Below are 13146 nucleotides of genomic sequence, written 5' to 3' on the forward strand. Positions count from 1 at the left end.
TCCATCACTTTTCTGGCAATTGTACAATGCAGCAAATTCATAGTTCTTGCTTAACTACACTTCAGAATTATCCATGGTTGCTTTGTTCCTTCAAGGATCAAAGAGTTGCCGCTGTATAAATAAAACACAGACCTGTTTAGTTAAGCCCATTAATACTAACAGTAGGAAGATATATTTACAACTACTAGTCATCTCACACCTGTTCACTAGTAATCACGCCGTCAGATTAAAACTTGAGATATTTTCCAGGAATAAGAGCAAATCATATGGAAGAACAGTTGGATTTTGAGAAGACAGCTTCCTGGAACATTTCCGCTAGTTGCCAGGAATCTCATTTTGACAGAGCGTTCCAAGATGTTTTCCTACGCCTTTTAAAATATCTCCATGCATGTCCATGCATGAAGTTGGAGGTTTGAAAGAAGCATACGCAACAATCTAACATTTATCTTGGTTATTACTTAACAAGTAACTCATTAATAAGATTTACTTCAATAAATATGACACAAGATGATTTTAAACTCTCGAGAAAAACTTCAAGAGCCGGTCATGGCTACAAAAACTAGTCATGTTTTCTTTCTAGTATACCAAATATACAAAGAAAAAGTATTGTCATCATTAAAAAATTCGATTTCGAGCTTTTGATGAATCTCCATGCTTCAAAATTCCCCGAATTCGAAAAAACACATTTTTGGAATTAAATCTATCTGCCTGTGTACACGATAATTCAAAAATGCCTTTAGTTAGAGACGCTCTAAGACAAATGAAATTTGATGCAAGATCTTTACACCTAAATTATAGGATTTTTGCCAAATTTTGAAGGAAATCCATTCACAGGAAGCCTGTCTGACCGCCTGTCCGAATATAAATGAACAGGATGACTACAAAGCGAAGAGAGCTGGATGGATAAATTGTGGTACATAGATTTATCAAAGTGGAGATTCATATCTCATTAGGAGCCAAACCCTCTACACGGGGTTGACTGTTTAATCCATTTGTACTTTCAGAAACATGTATAAGCGATAACTTAAAAACGCTATGACCTAAATATATCAAACTTGGCATGTAATTTTGTGACTACAACTGCAGTTTTATGTTCGATCGATGCTATGTTCGATTTGTTTGTTCTATGTTCAGTCAATTGAGGAAAATGCATCTACAATACAAATTTAATTTTCAAGATCTCGTTCAAAATCTCGATCGTTTCAATTTCATCTCGAAAAGCGTATGGAGAAAATGCTGCCAATAATACAAAAGTATATTTATTAGAGAGTGCGCGAGAAAGATTCGGGCAAACCATTCCCTCTGATTATAAAAGAACATGATATCGCATTCGATAGAGAACTCTTTACTAACGATTTAAATAAAAAAGAGAACTTGCATGTCATTCGGTTGATGTGATTATTTGGTTATTTTGGAAAAGGCATTGTTAATATTAATAATAACGGATAATTATTAATACTAATCGAACTTTTAAATCGGTTATTACTAATAATAACCAATTAATCACATCAGCCATAGCACACATTATATAAAATGTGCAACACACATTAAAATATGTGTAAATTCACAACAGCAGAATAACATAATTGCATAGATGACACCATTACAAGCTGTTAGGACATATATAATGGCATCTTGTACATAGTATTAGCACCAAATCTATGAAACATAAACGCGTTTCTAATCAATGGAATAGAAGGAATTTGTTGTTCTAAGCCATACATTATCCGCATTTTTTGTTTGATCAACTCTTAAATTTTGTCCCCAGACTTTAACCCCTTAAAGGACCATTTTTTTCTAGTCATATTATGTTAAAATATTTTTAGGCTTGAAATTAGAATAAGGAAAGAGATTCATTTAGCTTATTAGATAAATTTAATTTGATTAATTAATTAATTTGGTTAATTAATAATTAAGTAACAAATCAAGACACATCATTTTGTGTGAGATAAAGAACTGAAGCATCTAAGTTTCTGTCTTTCTAAAAAAATGTGTCAGAACTGATGCCAACCTACATCATTTCATACAAAGATTGATAAATTTGGCGGGAAGCATACTTCCCAAGGCTCTAGAAAGGGTTAAAATAGTCCCGTACATCAGCATCGTAAAGAAGCATCATCCGTAAGAGCTATATGAAATCTTCTATAATCCTCTTTAGAAATGTTTTAAAGGGAAAAAATAAAAGCCAAAATCTTAAAAAATATTTCAAGTTTATGTACGTAAATATAAATTTCTGTAATAGAAATAGATTTTTAATATATACACATTGAATTAATACATATATGCTAAAATTAAATAAAGAAGGCAATTTAGAAATAAGTATTTAAGAATAGGCAAATCGATTAAAATTTTTCGATGAGCATTTATATATATGAATGCTTTAATTGCAATTTCAAACAAACCAGTTTAAAATGAAAGCGAATATAATCTGGCTATAAAATGTTGTGTATATACATAAATCAAGAAAATAGAAATTTGGTTATGGGAAAACTTAAAATTATTTGACGTCTCTTCGCCAAAAATTCGCCAAACCCTTTGAAAGTAACTGAATATAAATGAATTAAACAAATATAAATTTAAATACACATTGTATAGCATTTAACAAATTTGAAGGAATCAAATAAAGTTTTATATAAACTTAATTAAACGAATTTATACAGAAACATTTAATTCTGAATAAAAAGTATTCCTTTTTTTTAGAATATTTTATAAATATAGATGTAAATTAATAAATTCTTTTATATTATTTACTTAATATAAAATAGTATTTGATATTAAATGCATTATTCTACATTTTTAATAAAAAACAATTTTTATAGATATAGTTAAAAATAAACATAATAACCTAACATAAAAATATTACATAAAAATAATGATATGCGGTCAAATCTGTTGTATTTTGAAACGAGAATTTTCTTCATTATTTTACTTGAAGTTTTGAAACTACAATTTTTTTAGTCACAAATATTTATTTAATAATAATATTCGAAAAAAAAAAGATTCAACTTACGTGGTCTTACTATTTGCTCTGGGGGTTGAACACGTCTCCCAAGACACACTTCTTCAAAATCTGGGCAACAGTCCTCACTATTTGTTCTGTTGCAAAACAAGTCACAGTAGCACAAGGTACCCAAAATAGGTACGGAACAGGTGTCATCTCTCTGGGGGCAACACTTGAGAGGGCCCCTTCTGTTGCAATAATCCCCTCTCAAATCATCATCCACTTCATTATACGGTTGGTAAGGAGGATATAATTGTTGCGGATTGTAAGGGTAATAGGGTTCATATTGAAAGGATTGCTGTCCCTGAGCTGAAGAGAGGCAAATAATACACTTTATGACACAAAATACAAATAAATATTTTGAGCTCATCTTGCTTCCAAATCGAAATTCCACAGGAAATAATTTCATAGTTTAAAATCGATTAAAGAAAATATTCATGAATTTTTTTCATGAAATTTTACATAGCTGTCGAAGTTGAAAAAAGTGAGTTAAATGTAACAAAATTGGTTGGCAAGCGCTGGCAGATTTATCGAACACGATCGGTGGTCTAACACGTGCGGGAGAAAACGCGCTTCTAAATATCGTCTGCTATTTTTTGAAGTTGGAGCGCACTAAAGCGCCACCTTTCGTTTGCGAAGCATTGATTTTATTCTTTATTATTGGTGCTCGTAGCGACAGATAACCACTGATGGATGCATTCGCGTTAAAAAGTTGCTGAGGAAATTTTAATGAAACGATTGTGGGCTTATCTATAAAAGTCTGAAATTTATTAAATAAAAAGTGACAAAGGCATTTTAAAAATTATTACTTTTTTTAAAATTAAATGTTAAAGGGAGGAAAAAAAATAGCGAAATTATAGACCAAGAAAAAAAGTTTTTCCTTTTTTTTTGTTGTTAGGATTGCAATTTTATTTAAGGATATATATTTTTTTTCTATTTATTGGAAATTAATGCTTTTAATCTCCCAAAAATAAAATAATGAGAGCTCAAACTGTTTTTTCATGTGTATAAAGCCTCTGACTAACTGTTAAACGGAATTCTTTTTGGCTGTTAAGCGAATACTAGTAAGAGATATTTAAATAGTTCATGGAGCAGATAAATTTAATAAACATTGTTAGATTTGATAGGTTTGCGAATTAAAAAGTGTGATTTGCTTTTATAAACTAGAGGTTTGTGATTTTTGATGGTAAGTAGTGGCGGCTTTTTAACAAGGCAATCTAGGAGCTGCCTGGGACTGCTCAGTTGAGAAGAGGTCGGAATGAAATCGAATAAAAAATTTAATTTGCCTTGTTGTAAAATAAATAAATTTGTAAAAAAATTTAAAAAATTATGAATGGTAAAGTATTAGGATAATAATAACATTCTATCAAATATATTTGGTCAGGTTCTTATATGTTTCACTACATTCACTTAGTTATAAGAGTATTTGTAAGCATATTTATCTGCTTCAATAACATTGTATACTATACAAACGTGTATCTGTGGCAGTGTGGTGTCATAATAGATAAATGAATGCAAATGCATATAGTTAATAAAAATATCAACAAAATAAATCATTAACTAATTTAAAATATTGTGAAACTAAACTGGCCATTTCATTAAAAGCGGGACCTCATAAATGCATCGCCTAGATCCGCAAAATGTCTAGTCTACCAATGGCAATGATGACATAATTCTTACTACTTAAAAAAAAAAAAGGACATGAAATAATTATATTATGTATTTTGATTAGTAAGCAACTGTTAATTGCATCTTCGGAATAAACACAGTAAATAAACAAATTTTAGTATGCATCTTTTATTTTCTAAGGCAGAAAATATTTTTTTATGTATGTTGTTATTCTGAAATTAATAGCCATTAGTTTTACTAATTTGCTCAAATTTATGTTTAAGCTTCAGAAATATTATTGACAAAATTATTTTAAAGCCCTCATATTCTATATAATATTACATTGAGTGCAGGCAAAACAAAAGTAACTTATTACTGATATTAAAATTTATGATAAATTTAAATCTACACTTTAATGACCGAAAATACTTTAGTTTAAAATTCTGATTGCCTCATTGACAAAGATGTATATATTCAAAAAGATAAATATATATATTCATTGTATAAAAGTGATTGTCAAACTGATTGTTTATTGCAAGCAAAAAATTGAAGTTTGTCACGTTACGTGAAGTTTAATCGCGTTTGATTCAAAGGAAAGATTTTTGTTTGATCTAAGTCAACTTTTTAAATCGCCGTAGGGGAAGATTTAAGGATTCAATTTTAAGCTTCTCCGTTCATACAGGATATTTCTCTAGAAGATAAATTTGTATAAGGAATAAATGAATAAAGCAGTTTGATTGGTTGATTATGCAAGATCCGAATAAATTACTTAGAGCTAATTGGGAATGAGTTGCATTGTTTTAAAATATCACTAGATGCCGAGGAGACTCCATGCTGTCGTTATATACAAGTGGGTGGGGAGTCGATCGATATTGTTGTACTTAAGAGCACCTGGCACGCATGTGGGGGGGGGAGGGATATTTTTTGTGGCTTCAGGTTTTGAACCAATTGATTTCCTAACTATGATATTTTGCCATCACGTTTCCCAGTCCATTTCCGACTAGTTGAAGTGGAATTAGCTTTTAGTGATTGGCAACTGGCTGAATGTATACAGCCCTTTCAAACCATAAATAGCAAAATAAATAGCAAATTATTATGGTCATCAATTTACATTTGAACGAAAGTGTACACAATTGACGTTTCAACCTGGATATCATTTTTTAAATTAAATTATTTGAATGAAATTCAGTTCTTATTCAAACTATTTCATAAATTAACAAATAGTTCAAGCATTAAGGATTCAAATTTACGTAGAAAAATCATGAAAATACTTGAAAGAAATGTAAACTTTCGGAGTAGAAAGGACCGAGAAAATGTTTCAGAATGGCTGATTAATATCTCAATTATTAAATCTATCTTAAAATAGGAATAATTTTAACGATAGCCTAAAAAAGTGCCTATAAATTTAATTTCTGCCTTCAATATTATTCTACAGATAAAAAAATTTTTTTAAAAAATAATTGAAGTTTTCCAAATGCTTATAGTGATGACACATTAGAGCTGGGTTTCCTTTGTTAGATCAAATTAAATTTGTGAAACTACAGAAAGGCTATTTAAACTTCGTAATTTTGGACAGTGTTTAAAGAAGCACAGCACATTTGTTGGTGTCCTGTTCTTTGATATCAACGTGACTCTTGACCAGAGATGAACGTTTTGCTCTCGCAAAAGCAATTCGATGCATAATTATTCACCTAGAAAAGGACTTGTTTATTGTTCCGAAAAATAAATGTATGCTACTGAATTAAGTTGAATTTCTCCCAAAAATTAATCTACATCTATTTGCCATTTTGTAAATATTTTTAACAATCAAAATTAAGGCATAAATAAATAAAACTTCAAATTGATGCGCCGTTTTGAATGGTGTCTGAGAGGAAACATCCGAGTGCAAAGAGTTAAATGATATATCATACACACACGATTGTTCTTCGAAGAGATCGTTTTAAATCTACGATCCTAAACTGAAATTTTGACACCAGATTATCTTATACGTATTTCATAATATGATGATTAAGTTTTGTGCGAAAAACGGATGATCAAACCTAGAATAAAACAAAAATAACACAGAAGACAGTATGAAATAAAGAGATGCAGAAATTGAACTATGTGGTAACATTCAGTAATCTTACACAATCTGCGCAAAATCAAGAAATGTAGGTACTGTTTGCATTTTCTTTCAAAAGAATTAAAGAAGAATACACATTATTGAATATATGAGTAATGAGATCAACTTTATTTTTTTAGAAAATAATTTAAACGATCTTTTTTTGTTTATTGGCCACTTATATGTGCATTGTATTTATTAGAATAATAAACTGATTCAAGTTCATGTTATACTCATGTAATTTATAGCAAATGCCAAATACATTTTCGAATATATTTTTGCCTCTTGTGTGAAGTAAAAAAGAAAAGACTTCACAGTTCATCAGCAAGAAATTAGATGACTTTCACAGCAGCAGTTATATTCGTCTTATGACAGATGAATCGACTCCATTATAATTTTGTCATTCTTTTCTCATGGCAATTTAGAAAAAATGAAATATAATAAGCCCAGGCAATATATATCCGAATGCATCATGTGCTTTCGTTAAAAGAAATGCGATTAAATATTGAACACTTTCAAGGAAAAATGCGTTTAACCTCATCGCATACAATGACGTGCCAGATGCGTGAATAGAATTACTGAATTTTTAGTTTTTAAGTCTGCAACTATGCGAACAAAATAAAGTATTTAAAAATGAAAAAATCACTTAGAAAAACGCTACAATATCTTAAACGTTCCTTATATTATTATAAGAAAATTAAAATAATAATAAATGTCTCAAATAGGGTGTACCATCTAATTAGGAATTTAAGTAAATTCGTAGTTCACGGAGTTAACGATATTGGAGGGACGCGGTGACCTGGCGGTTAGGTTTTGGAGGGTTTCAGGTTTGAGACCCGATTCCACTGAAGAACCGTCGTGTAAGCAGGTCTAGTGCACGTTAAACGTCCTAGCCCTGGTGTGGCGTGGTGTGGAGAGGGGGGAACCAGCTCAGGTATCGTTCTCGTCATCTAACCGCGGTTCAAAATGACGAGGTCCGGCACAAAATAGCCCTAGTGTTGCTTTAAAATGGGACGTTAATATAACTAAACTAAATTAACGATATTAGTGAGCGGAAAATTTTGAAATGCACTCAAACACAAATTTCTAGACGACAATTAGACAAAAAACTGACAAACATGACATTTTAAACTGACATTTTAAATAATAATTACATTGTTATAAATTTGTTTTTCAGAATGGAACTAATTGTCCTATTTTACATGGATTTCCTATGAAACATTTTTGTTTTTTCACTTAACGAATTTTTTTGCAGGATAGACAGCAAGAGTCAGATGAAGAATAAATTATCTTCGTTAAACCAGATTTCACTGTTTTTACATGATATGATAAGCTTAAAATCTTACTACGTAAATGTTCGTCCTTAACAAATATTGACAATATCTTATTATTTCAAACATTTCTACAGTTAGTTGTTACACATGAAAGAAGCAATTGATAGATTAAACATAAAAAATAGTCCTCTTCAGTAAAAAAGAAAAAGAAAAAAAAATCTTTGTTGAAGAACGTGCAGCATGAAAGAATTTGAAATGATAGCAAGGGAAAAAAAAACTCTATCTCAAAATTTTGCAATCTGTTTGGAAAAGTAGAGTAAATAAATATAAGTATAAAAAACAAGGTGAAAGAAGAAGAATAAATAAAAATGTTGAAAAAGAAAAGAAAACTATTTTTTACTCCCTTTAAAAAAATAACCCGTCCTTGGATTTAAAAAAAAAAAAGTTTTCTCCACGAGGAAACAAGATCACAGCTTTAGAATGTGTTATTTATTATTTCTTCTTTCAGCACCGGAATTTTAAAACTTGAAAGTTAAATAAACCATATTCGAAGGAGTTGAGTCATCTAACAAATGAAACTGACCAATAGACTGTCGGCTACATATCATCTTATTCTATGATGTCATAGTTTTTGACGATTGATACTGATTTCAAAAATTAAATTGGTGCAGCGCTTTTGATATGAATCACAAGAACCTGCAGTGACGCCATTATTTATCTAAAGAAATAGTTACAACTTGTATTGCAACAAGATAGAACTTGTACTTCAAGAGAAATTTGCAATATATTGAATGTCCCCAAAAGTGGAAATTTGCAATATATTGAGTATCCCAAAAAGTGGAAATTTGCAATATATGAATGTCCCCAAAAGAGGAAAAAACTTTTATTTTCCTACATATTACACCAAACATATCCTTCCAGTTACAAAATTTCATTAAATAAGGTAAGTAAAGAATGAAAACACTTTTACTTCTATGGAGATTGGTAGTAAAAGGTTTCATACATTTATAATTTATATTTTTATTGTTTTTAGAACTTGCTCTATAGTGTAAAATGGTCAATCAGTAATTTTTTTTTTTACACATTCGTCTAAGCACACATTAATTTTCACATTTTTATCAGCTGCCAAACCTTGCTAAAAGAGTACCTCAAAAAATAGTGATACTCTTAATGAACAAAACAAAATGTAAAAAAGTGACTCACTTAAAGCGAGCGATGTTTTGCAGAATGAGTGGTAAGGCAACCATCTGACTCTTCGATCCGCCACGAAGGCACACGAATTTAAACCATAAAACCGAATGACCGGACCGCCGCAACAGCAACACTGGCGGGAACTGTGGTTGAGTCCTAAGGGCCATCACCGGCCAAGCTACAACCCTCCCCGAAGGAAGTACGTCCTGTCATCGATGGGAGGAATCAGATCCCCCACCTATTTGTGTACCCTCCAGGGTGGCGAGATCCAACCACCATGCCGGAAGCATCTCATCCTCATTTCGAGGTGCCCCCCGGGGGTCAGAATGAGTAGTAAGTCAGCCATTTAACTCTCCGACCCGAAGGCACACGGATTTAAACTATAAAAACTGAATGACCGGACCGCCGCAACAGCAACATTGGTGGGAACTGTGGTTGAGTCCTAAGGAAGTACGGGAAGTGTGGTTGAGTCCTACAACCCTCCCCCGAAGGAAGTACGTCCCGTCATCGATCGGAGGAGTCAGATCACTCATTCTTACCACTCATTCTATCCCCCCCGGGGGAGGATAGAATGAGTGGTAAGGAGGCGTTGTGACGTCATATGCTGGATTGGCCTGTATCAGTCCGTATTGAAGGCTTGTTTGATGAGAAACTTTATTTCTGCATGGCAGTATTGGCCGGATAGTGTTGCCGAACACGAATACGAAAGTTTTAGTAAATGTCTGTGGAACTTAAATCGACGAGATTTTTTCTCTGGACAAGATTATGGAATTATAGACTGATAGCAACGGCATCGATGAGCTGGTAGCAGAACATAGTCAGAAATATCGAATTGCTTATGGAGCTGCATTTAGGGTCACAGCAAAAAACCAAGAAGGCGATTTCACTAGGCGGATATAATAGATTCAAAAGACATTCAAGTGAAATAAAGGAGATGGTGAAAAGAAGAGAAATGGTTGTATAGTATTCCGCGAAGCTTGATAAGGCAGTAGCTACATGCGCTTCAGATTCATTTAACGTTAATGCTGTGTCCCATTTTTGCCAAATTTTGAAGCGTAGCCAAAGACAAATGTCTCTTAGATAATTTTCTAACAAAAAAATAATGCATTATATATAATAAATTACATTATTATAAATTTGTTTGAGTATCTTTTTCGGAATAAAATCCGTAATACTTTTACATAGATTTCTGCTCACGGGTAAAGTAGATTTTTTAAGTGTATTCTTTCATAAAACTTTTTTACAACACTGCTCGTTTCTGAATCGACAAGCCATTGTTGCCAGTATATAAATAATCTAAATTGCAATAATAACACAAAGATGGTTGAATACACAGTTATAATTGACATTTTGGGGAATTTATTGTTAATTTATATATTTCTCATCACTAATAATTCATTTTATCAGCCTTATAATTCAAACAATTCGAGAAATTCGTGATTTCAAGAGTTAGAATTAAGAATTATATCTTTGTCTGCTACGTTTTGTGATTCATTTTACGAAAGGAAAAAATTATCTCAACATAGTAAAGCCTTGTAAACTATTATTGGTTTATTTATTGACATTGGCTAAATTCCCTTGGCACACTTGTTTGTTATCTTAACCGTTCCAAATTAAATTTACCAGACACTATTATCGTCCTTGTTGTATATTTTTATTTCAATGCTGCTTATTTTACCTTTCCCCTTTTAGACAACTTTGGTTCAAAATGGTCAGCATCAGTGTTCCAAACATGGAAAACTTCCAAGTCCTGACCGGAAATCCAGTTGTAGGGGAGGAAACAAAGTGGGAAGACTGACCTTTTCTTCCGGAAATAGGTAGTCGGTTTCCTCTCAGGATGAGGAAGTGACCAAACGCTTAGATTCGAGAAAAAAAGAAGTGATGTCAACAAATGATAGGCTATCTGTTTGGAGACAGCGTGAAACTTCATTTTAATGACGTTTCAATTCGACAATATACGATTATTTATTTTGAAACATTTAAAGTTGACCGGAACCGGCATGAAACTTTTAACTGTATGAAAGGATATATAGTAACCTCATTTTGATGAATACATTTACCTTTTATACCTCTTTAAATCAAACAAACAAATTTAGAACTATACATACGAATATTTAATAAATCCTTTCTTTTTTAGACACATCTTTAACTCACTATAGATTTCAATGTCTTAATTCATTCGTTAAGTTCCAATATTAAAATAGCAATTCTTATCTGCTACATCTAAATTAGGAATATTCTTCGATTAGAAATTTTAAAATATCGCGTCAATGATTTGACGACTTCTTTCAAAAATTTGAATTAACTCATAGCTTTATGTCATCGATTACCAAAACAGTCATGAAATGGAATCCTCTAAATTTTAGTCTAACATTTAATCGAATCTTTTCTGATTTTTAAAAACCAGGAGACAGTCCTACAAAAAAAAAAAAAGAAGAAATTTAAAGATAACTGGACCGACTTCACTACTTCACAAACAATCACTATCAATACGTTTACTTTTTTTGCATTATGTGAGCATTAAATTGAAAAACTGAATGACCCAAACTGATAAAATCTAGCATGCAACTTTTTTACCAAATTTATAAATATGTCTCAAGTTTTGTACCAAATTCATTAAGGAGTAGATTGTCTGTTTATTCATTTGTAATGAATATGATAAATGGTCTTTTTTACTTTCTAGCAAACTAAGTGTAATGAAAGTTTTGTCAAAATATTCGTGCTCGAAATTTTGGCGAATCTCCATGCTTTAGACCTCCCGAATTCGAAAAACAGACAAATAAATAGACAGATAGACAGAAATTTTTCAAAAATGTATTTTAGCAAATAGGAGGATGAAATTCGGTACATAATCATTATATTACATTTGTAGATTTCTTTCAAATTTTGAGCAAAACTCATTCAGAGGATGTCTATCCGACTGTTTGAATGTAAACTAATACGATAACTACAAAACAAAGATAGCTAGATAAAAGTGGGAGCATAGACTTAACATCTATATTATAAACAACTGTCACATTTTGAGCCATATTCAATAAGGGGTTAGTCGGTCTCTACTTTCAGAAGCATACAAACGAGATAACTTAAACAAGCAAAGATTTAAATACATCAAATTTGGTATGTGAATACAGTTGCTGCTCTGTGTTAAATTTTGGTTTTAATCGGAAAAATGCACTTGAAACACAAATTCGATTTTCGGATGCTATTAATCGTGTGGCGGATTGGTATGGGTGAGGATAGAACCTGGGACCTTGTGGCTCGCAGCCCAGTAACATGACCACGATACAAAAGCAATTGCTCGGACAGCGTAGCTATTAACTGGCTTATAAGCTGGGGAGTACTGTGGTGCAACGAAGAAGCAGAAAAGCATTTTATTATTGAACTTAGAAGTTGTGTAACAACTCAACTCTACCTTGTTTATTGGCTTGTATTCAAGAGATTTGAAATATGCATTAGCACTACCTATGTTAATCTACGATTGTTATATTTAAACGTTTTAAATGTAAATATTAAATGTTTATGTCGTCTTACTTTGGATTGAATTACTTTAACAAGAACACACCAAATGTATGACAGCACGACTTTTTCAGTTTCGCTTTGGTCATGCCATAACCGTATGCCAGGAATTCATCGTCCTAAGTTAAGAAAGTTTTAAGGAGACTACTCCAGTTTTTTGGAATTGCGTCTGTTTGTCATTAGATCGGAAATGTATAAATACTATAACTCGAAAATATAACATGCCAGAAGGATGAAATTTAATATGTAATGTTTACACCGAAATTATAGATTATTCCCCCCTAATTTTGAACGAAATCTGTCCACGAGAAGTCTGATAGTTCGTCCATGAACATAACTTTTTAAAAGTCACAGACTAAAAATCTGAAAATATCTTGTTACCAAAAATTCTTGATCTGTATTAAATTTTTAAAAACCAAATCCCTAAACTTGTTGACTATTTGTCAATATGTATA

General features: G+C 31.7%; 1 protein-coding gene across 1 annotated transcript in view; it reads right to left on the minus strand.

Annotated features, from left to right (window-relative positions):
* LOC129963056 (uncharacterized peptidase C1-like protein F26E4.3) overlaps positions 1 to 3583 on the minus strand; it is a 70326-nt gene extending 66743 nt beyond the window's left edge. The window contains exon 1 of the mRNA XM_056077081.1: positions 3011 to 3583. Within this exon, the coding sequence (XP_055933056.1) occupies positions 3011 to 3410 (400 nt within the window). The 5' untranslated portion in view covers positions 3411 to 3583. The remainder of the gene's footprint in view (positions 1 to 3010) is intronic.
* Between the last annotated feature and the right edge of the window lie 9563 nt (positions 3584 to 13146).

This window comes from Argiope bruennichi, chromosome 3 (assembly GCF_947563725.1).
Source record: "Argiope bruennichi chromosome 3, qqArgBrue1.1, whole genome shotgun sequence".
Lineage (NCBI taxonomy): Eukaryota > Metazoa > Arthropoda > Arachnida > Araneae > Araneidae > Argiope > Argiope bruennichi.